Here is a 21,992-nt window from a genome sequence, read left to right as displayed (position 1 = left end):
GTGTGTAGTAGGGCATGCATTCCATGGAAAGGGACGTGCAGATGCATGAAAGGTTGTCACCAGCAGTCTTCGGTGTAGCTCACAATAAAGTTAGAAGCCCCCAACTGGCCCATGCATGTATGACAACATTCAATGTTGTCTTCTGATTCTGGACCACACTTTTAGGTTATTCTTAGCCTTCTTTTTTGCTCAGAATTAAGCCAGAAATCCCATGACAACCAAATAAGATTGCCTCTCTCTACCTTCCCCTTTCCTCCTTCCTTCTATATATTTCATCTCCCCACCTCCTTTCCCCTCCACAGCCGCCACTCTCTCTCTCTCTCTCTCTCTCTCTCTCTCTCTCTCTTGGTGGTTGGCCATGGGTTTAACTGTGATGGGGGTGCACCATGAGAAGCTGAAGCTGCCAGCATGATCTGAGAAGTACTCCATCCTCCCTATCTTCTGGATCTTGGATGAAGTCATGCAGATCATGTTGCAGCTTCATCTACTGGTGGGAGCACCAAAAGAGCACAGAGAAGACTCAGCCTACTTTTTCTTTCTTTCTCCTTTTAACCTAATAATTAAGGTTTCATGGGAAGTAAATGGGATGGTTGCTGATCTTGACTCGCTTGGCATGACGAATCTGGGAAGTAAATGAGATGTTTGCTGATCTTGATTTCCTTACCATGTTGGATTCATGGGTATTGTGCTTGTTTCTATTCTGATACTGTTGATACCTTGTGACAACAAAGAAGACCCCTAATCATGTAAAGAGGAATGGGATGGCTTGGCTCTCATTTTGTTGGTGCCTTTGAGATCTCGACCTTGGAAGAGAACCAAGGCATCCTACCCTGTGAGTACTTGTTTTGTTCTATGAATCGTTTCGGCTGCCATATTTTATGCAATGTTCTCTTGACAATGGGTCTCTATACCAATATCTAGGAAGATTTACAGGTTATAACATCATCTCTTGCACGCACAAATTTATGTATGTGCTCATTACTTGACTTCATGACTGCTACTAATTTTAATCCAACTTGCATGCATAAGATTCTTCTTATTTGCTCTCAGAATAATCTCGAAAGATCTGAACCATTTTGAGCACCAACATCTTTGCATGACCTAAAATTTCAAAATTGGGAATTGTGTGATGAAAAGCATGGAATTAGCAGAGCTGCATTTTTTTTTTTTTTGCATTAGAATGGAGATTTTTATTTTTGTGTAGTATTTATATGAATCTGAGTACCTAAAGAACTCAAGATTTGTCATAGATTTCAACTTCTTTTCATTTTGTTTTTGAAGCTTCCCATGGCCAGAAGATTAGGTAAGTAGGTAGGGTCTTCTCCTGTTGTTTTTGGCCCCCCTCTCTCTCTCTCTCTCTCTTTATATTCTTTTTAAGGTACATATATGTGGCTTTCTTTATAAAGAACAGCAATTTGAATTAACCTCTCAATTGAAAGATTATAATCAATGTTAATTTGTTGATTATTCAACGACACTCGTTCCTTTCCTTTCAACTCTTTTCTCTTGCTTGTTGCTTGCAGCAGTTCGACTTGCTTTCCTCTCCTTGGAAGCTACATGGGTGCCAAGGAAATCCAGCTATATTAGCATGATTTGTTTGGTGCCCTCGTAGCTTTTAATGCCCGATTCACTGGTGGAGGACACATGTTGAACTGTTCCCATCCATGTAGCGTTTGTCTCATGCAGCCTCACCGTTTGGTTGCATGGAGTCCAGAACCTGTGGAGCCTCAGTTGAGCTTAGCACCAAAATGGTATGGCTATGTATGTTCATATATGACTGCAAAAGCTTCTCCCCATGGCTCTTGTTATGTTTGGTTCCATGGCAGTGGCTTGGGCATCTAAACACAAAAGGGATGCCGAAAGGGAGAGATGACTGCAAGGAGTAAAAAGGAGTTGATGCAATTGAGGAAAGTGATCTGTCCCTGAGAATTGAAGTCCCATTGTAAGGTGAGAAAGTCATATGTCTTTTTCTTTGCTGATGTTACAGACAGTAGTACTTAATTGGTTTCTCAAACTTTGTGGAACTGTTGATGGATTCCATCAACAACTTGCCCAACATCTAATTGACACTCCAGGAATTGCTGCCATGAGACATGCAGACCATGATCGGTTTGAAGTACACAGACAGAGTTCAGAGACAAAACTTGCTGTATAGATTTATCACACAGGTGATGTCAGATTGGAAAATGATTCAACTTCAATTTTATTTTGATTGGATAATCTGTTCATTCATGGTAGCAAATTCCATTGATCCAAACAACAAAAGAGTTCAATGACTAGTGACAGTATTATACCAAAACATCATGCACTACTTTGAGAGATAATGAGCAATCAATGCTGTTTCTGATAGTGACCAATTAAGATAAATAAGAATTTGTATAGTTAATTTGATGAGAAATCTGAAATGGTTACTATCTTTGATTATGAGAAAGGACTCTTATGATTGGGTAATCAAGTCTGCTTCACTTATTATGCATGTATGAGCACTGCAATCTGCAATGAGTTGGTAGCTCCATAAGATGTATTTTTCTTATTGTTAATAAGGATATACTTTCTTAATGGTAAATGAAAACAAAACATTAGATGTAGCATTAACAGTAAAATCAGTTAGATCATCAGAAATTTGCACTCACAAAAGGATAAGATGAACCAATTTGGGATCTTAAATAGATAGAGGAAATCCAAGAAAGACTTATAATATGTGGAAGAGATGATATAAAACAAAGATCTAAATTTTCAATGAGAATTAAGTTCAGACTTCCATGAACATCATATCAAAATTAAAAGATCTGCATGTTTTTGTTTGTTTGCTTGCTTTTAACTGAGTTTGTCGCGAAGTCAATCATGTGTATCAATCATTCTTTGTTAGTATAAGTTGTTGATCGAACACAAGTTCTTCATTCAACTCAGCAACATGCACAATGCTGTTTGTTCTTCAGATTCTCCGACTACACTCCTTTTAGCTTCTTGACTGAATTGAAATTGTTCTTCTTTTAGTCTTCATTAAGGTCTGGAATAATATGAAGAAAAAGCTTTTCTTTCTTTTTGTGTGAATGAGATTGGCTAGCTAGGATCCTATTCAATTATTGAATCGACCGTATTCTGATTAGGTTAGCATTATGGTCCACCCCATTGACAGAAAGCTTTGTTCTCATTTGAGATGAATGTTCATCATTGGAGCCCTGTGGTACTTATTGCTTGCAGATCAGGATCATCATCAGCCACAGTGGAAGCTTTTTGGATCAAAATTTCATGTTTTTTTGTAGCTTCATGAAATTGATAAGCCCACATATCATTGTGCCAATGAATGTATTGTGTTCTTGCAGCAGATGCAGCTTACACAAAACTATAGCAAGAAATGTTCTTGCAGCGGCAGATACATGTACTCTGAACCAGCAAAGAAGCAATCTTACCCTTCTAATAGTTACTTCGATCCATGAACAGTGAGTGCAGTATTAGCATAACCTGATGAAACCAAAGCTACATTTCAGCAGAGGAGGAAGCCATGTCCAAACTGACGGACAAGAACTGCGACACAGATCGAGAGAGGTGCTGTAGCCATGGACCAACTTGTCATGGATTATAGTTCCAGGTTGGTTGGTTGATAGCAACTCCACAACCGAAAGATCTTACGGAGGTGATACACAGGGACACAGAAAACTGTAGCTTGGATTTTGCTTCACAGTGCCAAGTTGTTCCACCGGCATCATCCAAAAGAATCAGAAACCATGTCTGGCATTCTTCCCTAGCGTGGAAGGTGTAATGAGATCATGTACTGCTCTCAACCCAAACGCTTCTTTCTATACTTTGCAACGAGCATTATATTCTATACATCACAAACTTTATCTGTGCATAGATAGATTAGAACAAATCCTATACTTTGTGCAGTTTTGTTTCTGAGTTGCATCCTATGAGCTTATGTTCAGTAAAAGCTGCAAATGCAAAACCTGCGAGCTCAGACATTCTCAACATACTAATTATTTGCATCAAGTAAGTCTTCTTCTTCTTCTGCCAAGATATGTACAGCTACAGTGCATAGCCCGTCCATGGCCAAAAACTGATCAGCCTTCTTATTCCGATGATGAGAACAGAAAACCCTAAATGGAAGCAAAAAATATTAATTATTTTTCTCTTTCTTTTCCCCCTTTCCTTTGCCTTCTTTTTCGTCATGGAGTGCTATGCTAAAGCCTTCATTCAAAGAAAAAGGTTGCATTAAGTAAGACCAACTTTTGTGATCAGTGTCATTTGACAAAGGAGTTCCCATGCAAACGTTTGAGGACTGCAGATGACAAATGTTAGGAATGGTTGACCTGAGTCAGCACTCTACTTGACTTTCTTTCTTAGTTTGACTGGGTCAAAGTGAGGACCTGCTCTCCATGTCAACATCTCTTCAATCCAACACATTGCAAACGCTGGAAATGGTTTAGGCATTGTAGACAGATATTAGCATCCTGTAGTAGGATTATTGAAGGATAAATGTATATAGATCACACAAAAATCACATTCCTTCTCAAAAGACTATCCATTTTTAAGGCCAGAAAATATATTTCAATACGATAACAAATGATCATGCAAGATCATGAAGGACTTGGAATACAACTATCAGGATGTCACTGCATAGACTCTGTCATTTCATGTTGTGAGACATCTATGAGAGCTTGGCATGCATGCGCAGAAAAGTAAACCTTGGTTTGGCAGATTAGAGAGGAAGAAATCGACTCGACTTTGCAAGTCATGTTTGATGTTTGATCTGCCGTGTCAACGAGGGAGTGTTCTCTGGATGTGTCCAAGATGGAGGAGAAAGAAACACTACACCTCGTGTGTTAAGAGAGCAACATGAGGACTTGAAGTATCCACCAAGTAAGCTGGAAGATTTGTTGTTTCCTTGACTTGGTCTGAGATGTTTGATTGATGTCATCAGGGAAGCATGTTTCGAGACGATGTCTAATCTCTTGCGCTATGAATCATTATACTACATTGTGAATTTTCTAGCTTCATTAATTGGATGAACCCACAAACAATCTCAATGAATGCTTATAGTCTTTCGATTTGCAGCTTCAGTGATTCCAAGAAGAAGAAAGAAGAAAACTGAAGACCAGACTGCTGACAAAGTAATGTTCATTAGACAGAAACAAAGACTGTGATGAGAAGACAAATTCAATTTAGTATCAGAAGATGTGGTTTCTTGACACACAGCTGATGGAAATCAGTGTAGATCAATCCATTGTGTGGTCTCTTCTTTGAAAACCAATCAGGTGGTCATCATCATCTGCACAAATTCTTCATAGTTCACTTGCCCATCTCCATCCAAGTCTGCCTCTCTAATCATCTGATCCACCTCTTCATCAGTCAACTTTTCCCCAAGATTCATCATCACATTCCTCAGCTGCAACAACAGGAAAGTTGGGTGTAAGCTTGAGAGGTGTACACAGAATTCATGGTCATATGATCCATCTAATTGTTCTCAGTGATCATTTTAACTCATGAACTGGTGGTTTAACTAACAATTAACGTTCCAACAAAAGCATGAAAGAGAGAGAGTCAAAGATGAAGCTCAGTTTCACCTCGCTGGCCGAGATATAACCATTTTGATCATTGTCGAAGACCTTAAAAGCTTCCTTTAGTTCTTCCTCCTCGTCTGTCTCCTGCAAGGAGGCAAGTGTTGTGTGTCAACTCCCTTGTTTACAATGCAAACATCTTGCCAGAGTTCCATGTCATTTACCTTCATTTTTCTAGCCATTAGGTTCAAGAATTCTCCAAAATCTATGGTTCCATTGCCATCCAAATCGACGTTTCGGATCATTTCTTGCAACTCTTCCTCACTTGGGTTCTGATCCAATGATTTGATGACTGTGGCAAGCTCTTCCAGTGTGATGCACCCTAAAAAACCAATCAAAGGCAAATAATTCATGTAGAAACAAGTCAAACAAAGTGAAGATTCAATTATACTTCCAACTAAATGCCACATAAAACAACAAAGCCATGTAAGTAATTAGTTCCATGAATCCACCAAAAACATATCTACCTTCAATTGCCATTATACTTACAGCTTTCGAGTTTAAGGATAAATAATCAAGTCCTAAAACTTTCCCTTGGAAACAATCAGTAAATATAGTAGGATTTAACCCATAAAAAATAAAAACTGAGAGAGAGAGAGAGAGAGAGAGAGAGAGAGAACCATCTCCATCTTTGTCAAAGAGGCAGAAGGCTTCCTTGAACTCCATGATTTGGTCCTCCGACAGAAGATCCATACCAGAACGAGCGGAGAAATGGTCTAGAGGTTTGGATGGTGGAATGCTATGAGGGGAAACCATAACCATGCCTTGACCTTTTATAGACCAGGGAGTGATGGTATGTGTTCTCGGAGACTATTTTGACGTCTGACTTCATCAAGGCTCATAAGAAATCTAGAAGGGAAAGAAATGACTTTTAAATCATCTAAGAGAACAAGAAGAACAAATAAAAGTCTTCTCAAACCAGTTCTAAGTGGGATCGATTAGGTGTGTCAGTCACCTACCATTACACATTCAAGATAAAGTTTGATCATGAAATTATTAACACTGTATTTATTCAACCATAAAATACATTGCATTTGTTCAACCAATAGTACAACCAGATTAAAATACTATGTTGTTTATTAAGTTTTGATGATTACTCCTTGGTATTGCACCATTTAGAGACGAAGCTGATGAGAAAATAACATGACCTTTCGAGAACATATGTACATAAAAAAAAAATCCCATATTTCCAAAAAATTAATAATAATAATAAAACACAACACAACATTTTGAGCTATCTATCCATTTTGATATATGGTTGGGACCCCACAGATTTGTTTTTCATTTGGATACCTAAGGAGAACTGTATGAGAGAAAAAGATCAGAGAAGTTGTAAAATTATGGAACAAACACATTCTCCAACAGTGAAAAATTTACAACCACTATTAAATTTTAAGGCCTAATGATGGATAATAAAATAATTTTGCTACAAATCAGAACAAAGAAGAAATTCCCTGATGAGTATTTAAGTGTTTCTCGTAGGAGATGCATGCCTTAATTTCCGACTGATACAAGCTGTCCAAACTTAACAAAGAACAACTTAAAAGATCTAAAACAAAATATTACATGCAATGGATTATTATCTTGGACTGTGATGTTCGTCGCAGGATCAAGGCTACTGCTCTATATAGGCTGCCCTTTGGGGACAATCTGATCTTTAATCCACATGTAGATCGGCACCAAGACATAATATGTCGCTGCGACCGTACCCAAAATGAAGCGTAGGAGGAAGGCAAATGGATTCACAGGCTTCTTTACATCCTCCACTTTCGGACCCAGCTGCAGAATGATCCAATAATTTCTTAGCCAGAGAATTGTAATATGTCTATGAAGCAACTGATTAAATGTTATCGCTATCTTTATATGATGTTGATGAACTGCACCTTATGGAAGTAGATTATAGTTCTTTCCCAACATTTTGTGGAAAGAGTTGTCTTATGTATGCCAAATCGTGACAAGTTTGAAGTCAGTTCCGAGTCCTAAAAAATGCTGAAGAAACAAAGAACTCCTAACCTTATGAATCTTTTGCTACTATGAACCAAAACAAGCGATCTCAAGAGGTGTCGAATCCTCTTGTCACTATGAACCAGAATAAGTATGTGCAGGTCATGCACATGATTGCTCTTACCAAGTCAAAGTCTCTTCAACTGAGGAATTCTTTGCTCTCAGTGGCTAAAGTTGTCAATAAAAGTTTGGTACTAACAAACAATAATGGAAAAAAGAGAAATAAATACCTTTATATATAAACATAGCTAGAAAATAACCGAATAACAATAACCAATTCTGGCTCGGCCACATAAGTCAAGGATGGTAGGTATTCAAATTCCACCATGTTATCACTATTGTTATCAATATTTCACTGCTCATTCTCTCATTCTTAAGAAGCCTTGCTTGTAACAACTCATTTCCATGCTAAGTCAGTCATAAATCTTTTGCAAATATTTCAATCATTCCACACGAGTCAACAGTAGAATCCAAAATATATGAGGATCAAAGTAGGAATATAAACTTAACTAAATTTTAAGGCACTAACAAATCATTCCAAAAAAGGCATCCTCACAGTGCGGATTATGCTATATGAATATTTTCCGGCCATTGAAATTCATCGAGGCCCATATCAATATTTCAACTGAGTCATCATGTATTTTTTTGTAGTATCTTAAAAAGCTTCCTTAAGTCTCCATTTTCTCTTTTTATTTCACCACAAACATGTTTTATCATTTTAAATAGTTTCTCTCATTTTATTCTCGACTGTAGATATTTCAAACCGTTCACATTTTTAATTTCAGAAATAATTTATATTAATTTTTAAAAAAATTTAAAAGGACATAGGTGCATATATCAGATAACTAACTTCAAATAATTATTAATGATGTGTATCTTCCAATATGTAACAACATCACATATGATAAGGTAAACAAAAAGGTCCATCACAATCTCACATGATGCTGAGAATTATTACCAAAAAATTCAATTAGCATCCAACTCATAGATGCATATCTAAGTATATGACTTGAAACATATGAATGCAACATGATCTATGGTAGTGGACATGATAGTCGAGGTTTTACTAAAACCAAGCAGTTGATGCCAAGAATGCTTAGAATAATGTCTGATGAAAGAAATAATTACCTGCAAAGGTGAATCACCAGATTCTCTTTTAACACCTGTGACAGAGCAGCCCATAATGAGACCATGACGACGGACACCACGGTACCATTTCGGGCCAATTCTTTTCAATTTGACATCTTTAAAACCAGCCTTTTTGAACCACTCAATATATTCCTCTTCCTTGGGGAACAGCATCCACATGTCAGCGAAGAAGCGTGACAACCAAAAGGTTGGGTATACAGGACCAATGATACAGGCCAACCCTCCAAGTTTCAACACTCTGTATGCTTCCTTGATTCCACGTTGAGGATCGGGCCAATACTCAATACTAGATGTTGATCATAAAGTAAGCATTAACAAACAAAGACCACGGTATATGATATAATAATATTACTTGCCATGATCTCCTTGAAATGAATAAGAAAGCTGCTAATAGTCAAGAGTTAGTGTAGAATCTTAGCTAGAACATATCTCTAAAAATGTTTATTTTTTTTATGCCCGAGTGTAAAGATTGTCCTGACAATTAAGGTTAAATCTCCTATTTTTCTTTCTTTTGAATTGTTATTGACTTGTATAGAAAGACAATTGGAAGCAAGTTGAAACTGGATCTTCTGATAAGAAACAGAGGCTTCTGATAAGCTATCATAGTTTTGGAGCTTCACAAGAAGCTCATGAAGAATATCTATTAAATAAATAGCACTGCAGAACTCTTTCAAGATTTGGCTTATGCTCATAATTAACTAATAAAAATGGCAAAATTGCATACACATATAACTTCAAAGTCATCTCCACTAAATTTATTTTAAAATATACATTTTCCAAAACCTAAAAATTTGCATATATGCTCTTGTAGTTAATCGTCATTAACAATCAACATGCCTTTGTTGATTGAAACTCTGATTCATGATAGGACCCTTTTTGTAATTTGTAAGAACATCAGGGGTATTTCAGGTGCTTTAAGTTTTTACATACATTTTTAAAAAACATGCTAACATTGACAATGGTTAGAGGTGCTTAAATTCTAAATTTTTTATGGATGTTAAACCAAAAATACATGAGGATCTTAATATCTAGAGGGACATATATTCTATATTAAAATTTATAATGACAAATACACTATTCCCAAACTTTTCAAGGATAGATATGTAAAAACCTCCAGAAAAATAAAATTTCGATGAAATTTATCAGGTTTTCTACTCAATAAGATATTCACAAACAAGAATCAGAAGAACTTTTGTCATTCGATCATCATACTAAATCACAGCTCTATGTGGTCCTATGTGCTGAGGAATATAAACTCAGGAATCAAACTAGCAAGAAGCATCTTCAAAATAGACTATCACTGGATCACTAGAAATATGAGTTCCATTTCAAAAAAGGTTTTATCAAACGTATTGTAAACAAGTCATGGAAATCTTACCTTCCTGCAGAAATATACCGATCCACAGAGTCGGTCGGGAAGGGAAGTTCCTCGGCATCCCCTTCAATGATTGTGCACTCTTTCAGTTCCTCCTTCTGCCTCGCCTTCTCGAGTTGGTGCGGTGACTGGTCCAGGATGGTTACGTTCTTGGGGTATATGTGTTTAACAATGCCCAATGTGGTGAATCCAGTCCCACCGCCGACATCTACCACCTTCAACCTTGCATCATATAGATCTGCAGGCTCGAGCGCCTCATCCCTCATGTCCTCAGTCCAATGGCCAGGGTTTATGATGTGGTCATAGACTATGGAGAGGAACCTATAAAACCAAAACGCCTCCTTTTTGTGCTGAATGAACCTGGGTTGGGAAGCTGGCCTAGAAGAGGAAAGGCCACACGCTGGCACTAAAGATTTGGCCTTCATACTACCACCACCAACGGAGACCACACCCATCTTGGGAAGGCACATCCCATTGAGAGAAGACCCCCTGAAGCCCAACCCAGTTGGAGTTCTTCCTTTGGGGAAAGTAAGCGCTTCAGCTCCATTGAGCATATAGGAAGTCATCTATGGTGACACAGACAGTAGTGCAGATTGGCCCTCCAACGTGCAAAGCTGCAACAGAAGAAACTACTCTGTTCATCAAATTTCAGAGAAAATACCAAATCTTTTACTAGAAAAAAGCGTTCTTTTAGAGATCTAAGAGAGGATCGGTGGGTCAGAGACAAAAGTTGCACTAAAGGCTAAGCCAAACAAATGAAAATATTAGCGCTCGTCAAAAGAACAGACGTCGTTTTTCTACACACACTCTGTCCTCCAAAGCTTGGATTGCTGTTCCAACGCCATAGAAAAGCTCTTAAAACAGTAATGTTCCATCACAATCAGACACAATATCATATTTTCACTTGAAATAGACAAAAGAGAGAACCAAAATTAGCCAAAATCTTGGCAAAATTATCTATATTTTCTCCACCCTTTATTTCCTTCAAACCCTCATGGCTGTTCCCACGCTCCTGCAAAGCTTTAAAAAACACCTACGTTTCATCGATAATCACAGACAATTCGATTTTTTCAGTCGAAAAAAGTGTCCTTTAGGGGCTTGATGACGGATCGACGAAAGATAGAAAAAAGAAATCACCAAAAAACAGCCAAGAAAACGGGGATCTTTGCACTTCTCTGAAAAGGAGCAGTCTTGTCCTTACCAAGAACGGAAGCCTGAAGAGATGGAAACCAGCGGGATATGGCCGGGATATGGCTTACCTGTTCGCCGATGGATTCACAGACACTGGAGAGAAGGGAAGAGGCGCAGTACTCCCACACGCACCACAGGTCTTCGGACGCGGAAGTGATGGGTGTGTAGTAGGGTGCCGGGTGTATGATTGCGTATACTTGATAGCCGGCGACTAATTTGTGACTCACAATGGCTCGAGGATGAGGAGAGACATGTGATTGCCACGTGTGGCTCCTACCATCCAAGCTAAATGGAGGGCTAATCTTTCTCCATCCGTAACACACTCTATTGTTTGGTTGCTATTTCTTGTTGATTCATGTAATGCGGTGCGACCCTTTCATAATTACTTTCTTGGGAAAGAAATGGAATTGTTGAAGCCTATAAAAAAGTATGAAATAATTGATGAATTATTTTTTTAAAAAAAATTTAGTGATCCCCAAATCAAATCTACTCAAAATATTACTATGCAAAAATTGGTTGATACTTTAGTTAATTAGAATTAAGAAACATAACTATTTAACGATCTAATAATAAGATTCAACATAGCATTCTAAAACTTACTAAAAATTATTGTTATTTACATTACAGAAAAAAACTTTATTTGAAGATTAAAGTCAATTCAAGTAAGAAATTTCTCTAAAGGTCATGCTGTGGCGAGAGTGATCTGACGAACATGAACCGGACATTGCGAGTCCGTGGGTTCCACTTGCATTCTGTGATCTGAACAAATCGGAATGAAAGATTCAACACAATGAATACTTCTAATACGTCAATTGCAATTGATTTGATCGATTGTGCTTGCCGGTCATACATACCATCGGATGTAGATTCTATGAATCTCTCTAGGAAGACAAAAGAGAGGGCTTCATCAACTTTCATCTGGGCAAGAGCAAATACTGGGCTGTTGCCTGCTGCCATCGATGACGATACAGGAATCACGTAAAACTGTTGGAAGCAATGCATCAAATTGGTAGCAAATGATTCCAAAGTTTCCCTAGCTGTAAAATCACTGCATATTTGCAATCGTAAGATCTCATAGTTTGTCGACCAAATCTACCTCATGAACTACTAGACCATATAATAATGCATCAAATTGGTAGCAAATGATTCCAAAGTTTCCCTAGCTGTAAAATCACTGCATATTTGCAATCGTAAGATCTCATAGTTTGTCGACCAAATCTACCTCATGAACTACTAGACCATATAATAATGATTAGCAATCCATACATTTAATATAAACTTCATAGACTTGTACCAATAGTCATAACCAAAATTTTTCTTAAAGAAACGCAACGGGATGCAAAATTCCCTCTTACACATACCTTATGCTGAACACCAAACACTCACTGTCTGAGATCATAGTCTTGTACCATGCCGGACCTGCAGCCTTGATTGCAGCAGCTTCTTCCTGGAGGAGTATGAAGATGGAAAAAAAACTCCAGTCACAAAACTAGAACAAGACAAATTGGCAAGTGTAGCCCTATTGACCATTAAAAGATGAGCATCTTGGTAATAAAGTCCAAAATTGCCGACTTATTAATGAATTCATAAATTCAGCCACTGCTTTGGCTATGACACCTCAACTAGCAAGCAACTATACTTTGAAACCCTTTTTCATCCTATTCGAGTAAATATACTCCTAGAGAAGGCATCCTTGAATGCATCAACATCATAACCAGAAAGCACCAGGTACACTACTACTATCAGTTGTATATTACTTTATCCAGGCTAGTTGTTGCACTACCACTATCAAGAGGGACCGACCCAAGAAGTCTAGGACAACATTCAACCGCATTTACACTTAAAATTCAACAAAAATCACCAGGTGTTTATCAAATAAAATTTCAAAAGAGAATGTGTTAAAGACAATTTCCTGATTCCAGTATGTCATGTATTAGGATATCTGTTCCATCTCACGTTCTCTCTTTCAATTTCATACAGTAGAACAACAGCCTTTTAATCTTGAATAATTTTGTAGACGATGTCAATTTTTTTCAATGCTTTTGGTTCATTGTTGGATGCAATTAAGAGACATATTATAGTACATATTTTTGTTCTTATATTGAAAATTATTCATATTATAACTATAGTCTTTAAAATGTACTCCGCCTTAGTGGCATCAACTGGTATGACCACGTTTAGAGAGATCTTGAGTCTTAGACATGGACACCCATTCGAGAGATACTCCTTATATTCAAGATGGGAGAACTTTCCCGACGGTGCTCACTAGGGATGTTGCGATAAGTCTTCTGTCTTCATGGTAAGTCTGCGACCTGCTAAAATATTATTCTGGAATTTCTCCAATAAAAGCCATGGAATCTGGAACTAATAATCGTTCCAAAGAAATCAATCATAAAAAAATATATGTACCAAATTTCGAATGCTAACATAAATTATTTTCATCTTAGACATTAATGTCAAATATCAGTACAGATTTTGCAATCAAATAACAAGAGTTTTTGACACTTACAAATCTAATTAAAAGCATCCTAGCAGATGGAGACATTTCATATTACCTCCATGTTTTCCTTAATTAAATCAAGAAATTTCAAGAACAGTGGAAGTAATAATAGAAGTCAGAAAAATGGACTAATTATAAGCTCCATACTAGCCTAGAAAAAAAAAAACAGAAACAGTCAACCATGCAGCTTAAATTTCCACATATAGGTCAATCCACAAGATAACAATGATGAATTGCAATACCTTGGGAAGTTGGGTCCTCTTCTTGTCAAGCTACCCCTTCTTTGCCTTTAAGCGTTGTGCCTCCGCAAGCAAAGCCATCCTTCTCACTGTCTTGACATAGGGGTTAAGCTTCAGCAATGTGTAGAGATTCTTCAAAGGGTTCCTCTTCAATGTGTGCCTCTTCACATCCTTCTTGATCGGTTGCACCACCAACTGCACCTCGTCAGAGTTAATGATCATCGACAGATCCGCATTGTGCATCTTCGACCTCAACAGCACATAGCCCTTCTTTTTCTCAGATGGCTTATCAACGGTTCCAAACACAGTTCAACTTCGGGCTAATTATAGATTAGCTCTTGTAATTAACTATTCTTGGCATTTTGATCTATATGCTTTCAAAAATTGCATTGATATTTCTATACTTACAAAAATGAAACATTTAATCTCGTTTTTTCTAACGTTATCAACTCTACTAACAGAAATACCGCATGTGCTATCACGCACGAAAAATAACGTTAACACAAGGTTTAAAAGGTAATTTCACAATGCTACTCATCGATATTAATTTGTTCTTTTTATAACTTCTGTAAAAACAACAGTCGAGAAATCAACAGTTCTGTAACAGTCAACGGATGAACAGATAGGATCACAAGAGAGATCCTTTCTATCGAATGCTTCACTTTCCAACAAAATATTCGAAGACAAAAATAAAATAAAACAATTGAATAGCACTATCCCATTTTGTTTCTCAACAAGACTCCTTCTCTCTCTCTCTCTCTCTCTCTCTCTTTGGACAATAAAAAAATATTATAAAATTATCTTTTTAACTCTATTTTAATATTATTTTTTAGGGTTTCAGCACATACAGCATTTCTATCAACAGAATGAAAAAAAAGAGATTAAATATTTTATTTTTCTCAATATAACTTGAAACAAAATCGACGACGTAAAAAAAAAACGATATTAAATATTTTACTTTTCCCCATATAACTTGAGAGTATAAGGATGATATGTTAAGATGACTAGCCTGTCAATATGTCTCCCGAAGCCAACTTTACAAGGTTGAGGCGCTTGACATAAGAATATTGCCGTAAACGATCAGAGGACCCATACGAAAGATGTAGCCGCGGTTGCGCATTTTTCTCATACCAGGGCGGATGCCCTGGCTGTCCCTAGCCTTCTCGGCGTCAGGGACGGCGCCAACCTGCTTAAGGATCTTGATCGCGGAGGCGGTCTTCTCTACGCCCTCGGCAGTGTCAGAAACCACGAGAGGGAACTCGGGAACGGACTCGATGCGGTGGCCGCGGGCGAGGACAAGCGAGGGGACGGCGGAGGCGGCGAGGGCGGAGGCAGTGGCGTAGCGCCGTATGTTGACGTTGACGTGGCGGTGCCAGGTCTTGGTGGGGGGGCGAACAGACGGCCGCCGCGGCACATGTTGCCGAAGGCACCCTAGCCGGCGCGGTGTGTTCCGCCGCCGGGGACGCGGGGGATACGGAAGACGGCGCGGCCGGTACTCCACAAGACTCGGTGGAGGTCTGGTGGCCGGCGTGCTTAGAGACGGCGTACGGCCGGCGGCTGTTCCTTGAGAGGCTGGCGTGGACGAAGCGGACCACGTCGGGGCGCATCGGGGCCTTGAGGACGTCGGGTCGGGGGACACCGGCAAGAGCGTTAGTGGCCATGTGGCCCTCGAGGGGCTGCACGGTGACGAGGGGACGGACGGCGGCCATCGGACGAGGAGGCAAGTCCCCCCGACTTACGGTTTCAGGAACGGGAGACGAGGCTAAAATAGTGAAGGGTAACAAACTTCTATAAGAGAAGGGTAGGGTTTGATCATGACCGTCCGTTGTGTCTTGATCAGTGCGTTTCCACTGATGCGCCTGATGTCATAGTGGAGGCACAAATGGGAAGAAGGCCCAATATGTAATGGACCATCGTTATTGGGCCAATTCAGTTAAGGCCCAATACGTGATCAGGGTCATTTGAGTAAATTTATAGCCTCTCCACAACCCCGCGTTTCGACCTGACGTGATCGCGCACATGACTGAAATGGCGCGAAATCATCTCTAATCTCCCGCCACTTTCCGACGACGCTTCCCTCCCATCGCCTCTATTTCACCCACCTCAACTCCGCCCTCCTCTCTCTCTCTCTCGCTCTCTGAGCGACCGAAGCCCCGATCTCCTTCCATTAACATGATCCACCATCCGCCCACCGCCGCAGCCCCCGCGAGGGTGGTGGCCCCCAAGAAGCGGGGCAGCTACAACTGCGGACGCTGCGGCCTCCCCAAGAAGGGCCACGTCTGCCCCTCTGCCGACGGCGGATCCGCCTCCCTCCACCTCCCTCGCTCCGGCAACCGCCTCCGCCGTGCGCTCTCCTTCGACGAGGACCGTCCCTCCTCGTCCCCCGCCCCGGCGCTGGAGGATGAGGACGAGAGGGTGATCGAGGCGGCGGCCGTGGTGACGATGGGGGAGCCAGAGGTGGTCGTCGAGGAGGGAGGAGAGGAGGACGACGAGGAGGAGGCGGGGTGGGATGGAGAAGGGTCTCTGCCGTCGTCGTGCATGGTGGAGATCCTAAGGCGGCTGTCGCCCAAGGAGCTGATGCGGGTGGCGGCGGTGTGCCGGGGATGGAGGGAGTGCGTGCGGAAGGTGTGGCTCTCCGCGGAGGAGCTCAGGCTTAGGGTTTCACCTCAATCGCAGATCGGGTTTGTCGGGTCGGTTCTCCACAAATGTGCCGGATTGACGCGGCTCACTCTGACGATGGAAAGGTAGGGTTTGGTCTCTCTGAGAAGGATGAGGGCGGTCGATTGGATCGGCTATGGAAAACAACTTAATTAAGATTACATGACAGTGACAAAAAAACCAACCTTTAGTCAAATATTGGTAATAGATGAACACATGGGGCAGATCTAGGCTTAAACCTCGCGAAAGATTTATATGAAGCAGATTTAAGATAAGAATGAAAATTTGATATTTCGATCGTTGGTCAATTGACAATATCAGATCTGGTCATGGATCTATCAATTTTGGCTTTGATCTTATTGTAGATCCAAGTCAACCTGTGAAAGGGAACCATGACATCTGTTGAAGTGAACTGTGAGGAAGAAACGATAAGGACATGTTCTACTCGTTGAATGAGTGGAGATCTTCCTTCCCCACTTCAAGATCTGTTTTTCTGTTATGCGATTGTGTCTTCATATGTCCTAGATCTGAAGGGAAGAACTTGCATTGGCGACATGGATCACAGAGGCCCTACCAATATGCCTTTTGATGATCTATTTGATTTGGCTGAATAGTTAAATAATGATGCAGAATGCTCGGATCTGTCATATTGATGAAAGGCTAGATCTTAATACTATCTGCATACTACATTTTGCATTTTATACTTTTTCTTTTTTTTTTTCTTGTACAAATATACTTCTCCTTTTGATTATGGTTTTTCACTTTTTGTTATTGTTTTCTTTGTGTCTGGCTTGGGTTCCGCAGATCAGAAGGTTTAATGATTGATGAAGACTCAGGTTAGATGGATTCATTTGTCTATCATTTCTCTTTGTTTTGAGTGAGATACATTTGTGACAATCTAGTATGAATCAACTCAGTTAGTGGCTTTTTAAACTAATAATATATTGATAAAACACGCCAGAAATAAAAGTTATGCCTTTTCAAGCATTTGAAGACTGGACTATGTAACAGATCTTATCATTTGGTTTGCTTCTTTTACCAGTGTTAGGTGAAAATCTGGTAGCATAATGTCTGATTAATCTCTCTTTTTGTTCATTTTCTGCAGTGATATTGATGCTACCATGTTAGCTTGTGTTGCATTCTCGCTGCCTAGTTTAGAAGCTTTTGAGATAAACATGGCTGAAAATGTGGTCAACAGGATAACAGGGTATATGTCATTGGCTTTTAAACACTCATTTTCTTTTCTTGGTTATGTTTTGCTTTTGATTCCTTGCATCATCCTGTGTAGTTTCAAGTATCTTAGGTCTAAGCTAACAGTTCACTCGTGCCTTCTAAGTTTGGTTGATCCTCATCTATGTTAAGCTACTGCACTGAATTGTTGGCGCATGGATATAGAGCTCAATTTTTTACAGAATGACTTGTTTTGGTTTTAGTGTTGATTTCCTGTCTTAGGTCTGGTTTTGTGCAGACCATCTGCTTGACACACACTGTATATTCTTATTAACTGCAATTGCAACTTAGTGTATTATATTTTTGCTGAAAGGCCTACTAATGTTTTCAAGGATGTTTGCCTGTCCTATCTATTTCATTTTTTCTGGCACTTTTGACCACAAAATATTTACTTGATTTACTTAAGATTTGAACCATTCCAGACCAATTTACCTCTCATTAGATGTGCTTCTATCGTTGCATGTCAATTGTCAGACATATTTCCTCGAAGAAGGGTGAACTGTCACATCCTGAAGAGTGATTCACATGTACTTATCATTTCATGCATGATTTTAAGATAAATAATACATTGATTTTTGTGTAATTATTTCAATTCTTTTTGCCTTACCTGCCAGGATTTTATATCTCTTCTGAAAATCTTTGATATATACCTCTTTTCAGAAGAATGCTGGTGGTAAACTCTATAGTTGTGCTTTTAGTCTTGTAAATTCAGCCACATCCAAGGTCTACTAATAGAATTTGTTTTCCAAGGTCATTTACAAAATCAATGCAATTTTTCTTGTGCATAACCATATGTGTGCCATCTTTTTGTTTGTTTGTAGGGATGAATTGGGTCGTTTTGTTGCTGAGAAACGATGTCTCTCAACGCTTAAAGTCGAGGGTTGCACCAACATTGGATTTCTCAGTATCTCTTCATCAAGTCTTTCATCACTCTGGCTATCAAATCTTTACTGCATCTCAAAAATGGTATGTGACTGTCTTGCTTATAAAAGTTCATTGTGATTTATTTATCTTTCCTTTTGTGCATGTAAGGACTTCTAATCATTTTGATAGGTATTTAAATGTCCTAATCTGAGAGAGCTGTCTCTTGATTTTACACGACAAGAAAATGATTCGACAGATCTTATCACGATGATGGAATGTTTGGGGCGTACCTGTCCAAGGCTAAGAAATATTCATGTTGCCTCGATTCATCTTTCTAATGAAGCTGTCCTCTCTCTTACAAGTGCAAATCTCAGGTAGGTATTATGCTTGAGGTACATTCATGATGATGTTTAACAATTATGAACTGGGCACATGCATCCCATAAAGACTCTAATGCTAAAGTAGGCTTTGTGATGTATTTCTATCTATAATGTAACAGATGTTAGGGCCCAATCATACTAGATGAAATTTATTAAAAAAGCATTATTTTTCTGCTGCTGCTTAGTTTCCATTTCAGTAGATTGATGGTTAAATTTTGTTTTCTTAGGGATTTGCGTATGTTGTCATTGGTTCTGGGTTCAAGAATCACAGATGCTGCTGTAACTGCCATTGTTTCGTGTTGCACAAGTCTAGAATTGCTTGATTTGAGTGGGTATGTTTCATTCTGTGCTAAAGTAGTGGTTATATGTAGTTATTATCTTCGAATCTCTGGATTTAGATTTCATTGTAACATCAATTTTCTATGTGAATGCCAATCTGTTTCACATTTCCTTTAGAGTTCTAGTTGTACATGCTTTTCACTCTTTTTTTGATTATTTGAGTTCTCTGGATTCACACTTGCTTGATTTTTTAGGTCAAGCATCACTGACAGTGGAATCCGAATGATATGCAATGTATTTCCTGAAACTCTATCCAGACTCCTACTTGCTCTGTGCCCAAATATTACTTCAAGTAAGTATTTGTTTGTTTCCTCATCCTTCGGATTCTTAATTCCTTTGTCCAGCAAGGGTTACCATACCTTGTAAATCGGGTGACTGCATGCATTGTTCCTCATTTCTCTGTCCATCTTTTTCAGATGGAGTCCAGTTTGCTGCAGTTCAATTGCCTCTTCTCCAGCTAATTGACTGTGGGATGAGCATATGTGATACTGATTACCAGAACGAAAGTGCTGAAGAAAATGTATATCCCAATAATGAAAGGAGTGGAGAATATACCAAGTGCCAGAAATCACCTACCATGAAGTCACAGAAGATCTACCAAAAGCTTATTATAAAACATGGAACTCTGAGGAAGCTCAGTTTATGGGGTTGCTCAGGTTTAGATGTAAGTGAAAATGCATAAGAATCAGCAGCAACTTCCGTGATTTCTTTCTCATCATGCCTTCTGAAATGACTTTGGCACTGCAGACCCTGTACTTGAACTGTCCGGAGCTCAATGATCTTAATCTTAACTCATGTACAAACTTACATCCGGGTAGAATACTGCCATTGAACTTTATGATGTTATAATGACACATCATGGTTTCTAACAAGGTATGCTAAAATCACACAGAAAGGTTGTTGCTCCAATGCCCTAATTTGAAGAATGTACATGCTTCCGGATGTCAAGACATGCTAATTGGAGCTATACGGAATCAGGTACCATTCTTATAAGCTACATTTAATTGCTTGTGTTTTGTGCATGACAAAGACACCTGTTTTTGTTTTGAATTAACAAAAATTTTACCAACCCTACACAATTTTTATGAAGATAAGAAGTAAACTTAAGCAGTATACAGACCAAGCACATATTTTTGTGGTAAAAGAGTTTAGAACAAGACTGATGTAAATCACTAGGCCTCATATGGCACATGTAAATGTGTTATTGGTGAACAAGAAATGGTGTTCCACATTTCTTCAAGATGCTTTGTTTCCTTTTTAGTTGTATAAAAATGTAAACAGGGTGGGAAATTTGCCCCCTTTCTTTTATACACATTTCATCTGAAAACTTGCTATGCTTCAGTGTGCTCCCTCCCCCTTCTAATACTGCCTTGTTTAAGTTTCCAAGTTGCTTTATGTCTGGCACTCAAATGAAAGAAGTTTTTCCACTGTTTTTTCTCTTCTTCAACCAGTGGCCATACTTGTAGGTACTCAATGAGTTTGCTGCTGCTGTCAAAGACCATTTACCATGTAAGCGACTAGCTGATGGATCTAAAAGGGTCCAGGTTCCCCATTTTGTCCAGCAGGTGAGTACGAGCATCTTCAGAGCTACGCCTGCTTCTTCAGTACCTTGGTGCTAAGTTTTGTTTCCTGAAAACATAGTCATATGCTTGCTGCTGCTGCTGCTTGCAGTTATCCGATGATGAGAAACAGAAGAGGAGAAGGATGACCCAATGCATTGTGCATCATGACTAATTAGCTCCAACAATGTCAAGTATCTTTCAACCTCTAATGTGACATACAAAGCACTTCAAAAGCGTTCAGGAATCAGGGACTTGTAGAAGAATAAGATTGTTCCCAACGTGTTATTGCTCACTTTGCCCAGAAATTTTTTAGCTTTGTATTATTAGTTGGATGGTTTTCAAGTCCTCATCCATAGATTTGAAACCATGGAATCTTAATCTTATTGTCCTGATGCGATTCAAATTCACTACAACAAATGTTGTGAATGAATCATTCGAGAGATATAAAGTAGCTGAACTCTGAACATGTATCAATCCATCTATCTATCTATTATAAACCTGCACAGCGCATGTTGCTTCACCTAAAATGCTCCCTTTTGTTAGATTAACATGATTTTGTTAATGGGAATCCAACTAGCAATGGACCACGATTTTGTACTAAACTTCAAATTCAGCAACTTTGACAGAGTGGTCAGTCATGCTTTTCTCGTTGTTGAAAGATGTAAAGATTCTCACTGACATGACACGTTCAAATACAAAGAGAAAAGAACTTGTCGTGAAATTGACTTTTGTCTCCCCCTCGTTTATAATAATCGATCTGTCTCTCACCTTTCGGTCGGTCAATAAACGTCGTCCAACATATCGATCACTAATTGTTGTCGAACAGATCAATTTGCACGGTGCGATTATGCAGATATTACGATGATTAGATAAATTAGATGGTGTTAAGAGCCCTACCGACCAAACCCAAACACCTCATGTGCTCCTCCACTGTTGCGAGCTC

At 39.1% G+C, this 21,992-nt stretch overlaps 3 protein-coding genes, 1 long non-coding RNA gene and 1 pseudogene across 9 annotated transcripts; 2 read left to right on the top strand and 3 right to left on the bottom strand.

Moving 5' to 3' along the window:
* Positions 1-335: 335 nt before the first annotated feature.
* Positions 336-3,855, top strand: LOC108952138 (uncharacterized). Of its 3 annotated transcripts, none has more exons than XR_001976714.2 (3): positions 336-832; positions 1,524-2,168; positions 3,327-3,855. It is a non-coding gene; the product is annotated as an uncharacterized LOC108952138 (long non-coding RNA). The 3 variants fall into 3 exon arrangements; XR_010484525.1 differs by having other exon boundaries at positions 336-1,751; positions 1,827-2,168; XR_010484521.1 differs by having other exon boundaries at positions 336-2,168.
* A 989-nt stretch (positions 3,856-4,844) lies between these two features.
* Positions 4,845-6,790, bottom strand: LOC135605701 (uncharacterized). The gene is made up of 4 exons (XM_065096101.1): positions 6,179-6,790; positions 5,723-5,880; positions 5,565-5,645; positions 4,845-5,386 (listed from the first exon to the last, which is right to left on the bottom strand). The coding sequence occupies exons 1-4, from the start codon at positions 6,318-6,320 to the stop codon at positions 5,252-5,254; spliced, it is 516 nt and encodes a 171-aa protein (XP_064952173.1). The 5' UTR covers positions 6,321-6,790; the 3' UTR covers positions 4,845-5,251.
* Positions 6,791-6,943: 153 nt separating this feature from the next.
* LOC135583184 (2-methyl-6-phytyl-1,4-hydroquinone methyltransferase 1, chloroplastic-like) lies at positions 6,944-11,505 on the bottom strand. Of its 3 annotated transcripts, none has more exons than XM_065096061.1 (4): positions 11,346-11,505; positions 10,090-10,700; positions 8,691-8,997; positions 6,944-7,337 (listed from the first exon to the last, which is right to left on the bottom strand). In XM_065096061.1, the coding sequence occupies exons 2-4, from the start codon at positions 10,650-10,652 to the stop codon at positions 7,182-7,184; spliced, it is 1,026 nt and encodes a 341-aa protein (XP_064952133.1). In that variant the 5' UTR covers positions 10,653-10,700; positions 11,346-11,505; the 3' UTR covers positions 6,944-7,181. The 3 variants fall into 3 exon arrangements, with proteins under 3 accessions (XP_064952133.1, XP_064952146.1, XP_064952140.1); XM_065096074.1 differs by having other exon boundaries at positions 10,090-10,715; positions 11,346-11,483; XM_065096068.1 differs by having other exon boundaries at positions 11,288-11,449.
* A 342-nt stretch (positions 11,506-11,847) lies between these two features.
* On the bottom strand, positions 11,848-15,881 carry LOC135605689 (large ribosomal subunit protein uL4-like; annotated as a pseudogene).
* Positions 15,882-16,100: 219 nt separating this feature from the next.
* On the top strand, positions 16,101-21,552 carry LOC103975700 (F-box/LRR-repeat protein 17). Of its 2 annotated transcripts, XM_009390742.3 has the most exons (11): positions 16,101-16,760; positions 17,780-17,881; positions 18,726-18,870; positions 18,958-19,142; positions 19,376-19,480; positions 19,682-19,779; positions 19,904-20,151; positions 20,235-20,301; positions 20,380-20,465; positions 20,954-21,052; positions 21,159-21,552. In XM_009390742.3, exons 1-11 carry the CDS (start codon positions 16,189-16,191, stop codon positions 21,219-21,221), a joined length of 1,770 nt encoding a protein of 589 aa, XP_009389017.2. In that variant the 5' UTR covers positions 16,101-16,188; the 3' UTR covers positions 21,222-21,552. The 2 variants fall into 2 exon arrangements, with proteins under 2 accessions (XP_009389017.2, XP_018675967.2); XM_018820422.2 differs by lacking the exon at positions 21,159-21,552 and having other exon boundaries at positions 16,109-16,760; positions 20,939-21,052.
* Positions 21,553-21,992: the final 440 nt, after the last annotated feature.

Source organism: Musa acuminata, chromosome BXJ1-2 (assembly GCF_036884655.1).
Source record: "Musa acuminata AAA Group cultivar baxijiao chromosome BXJ1-2, Cavendish_Baxijiao_AAA, whole genome shotgun sequence".
Classification (NCBI taxonomy): Eukaryota; Viridiplantae; Streptophyta; class Magnoliopsida; order Zingiberales; family Musaceae; genus Musa; species Musa acuminata.
Note: the sequence above shows the minus strand (reverse complement) of the source record. Positions and strands in the feature narration are given on the sequence as shown.

What these genes read in the sequence shown, in the direction of transcription:
- LOC135605701 (XM_065096101.1), bottom strand. Translation starts at nt 6,320, where the DNA reads ATGGTTATGGTTTCCCCTCATAGCATTCCACCATCCAAACCTCTAGAC. An exon ending in CTTTGACAAAGATGGAGATG is followed by an intron (nt 5,881 to 6,178) that starts GTTCTCTCTCTC and finishes TTGGTTTTTTAG; the next exon opens with GGTGCATCACACTGGAAGAG. An exon ending in TAATGGCTAGAAAAATGAAG is followed by an intron (nt 5,646 to 5,722) that starts GTAAATGACATG and finishes GCCTCCTTGCAG; the next exon opens with GAGACAGACGAGGAGGAAGA.
- LOC135583184 (XM_065096061.1), bottom strand. Translation starts at nt 10,652, where the DNA reads ATGACTTCCTATATGCTCAATGGAGCTGAAGCGCTTACTTTCCCCAAA. An exon ending in CGGTATATTTCTGCAGGAAG is followed by an intron (nt 8,998 to 10,089) that starts GTAAGATTTCCA and finishes ATCAACATCTAG; the next exon opens with TATTGAGTATTGGCCCGATC. An exon ending in CTGGTGATTCACCTTTGCAG is followed by an intron (nt 7,338 to 8,690) that starts GTAATTATTTCT and finishes ATCATTCTGCAG; the next exon opens with CTGGGTCCGAAAGTGGAGGA.
- LOC103975700 (XM_009390742.3), top strand. Translation starts at nt 16,189, where the DNA reads ATGATCCACCATCCGCCCACCGCCGCAGCCCCCGCGAGGGTGGTGGCC. An exon ending in CTCACTCTGACGATGGAAAG is followed by an intron (nt 16,761 to 17,779) that starts GTAGGGTTTGGT and finishes CATTTTCTGCAG; the next exon opens with TGATATTGATGCTACCATGT. An exon ending in GTGCCCAAATATTACTTCAA is followed by an intron (nt 19,780 to 19,903) that starts GTAAGTATTTGT and finishes CATCTTTTTCAG; the next exon opens with ATGGAGTCCAGTTTGCTGCA.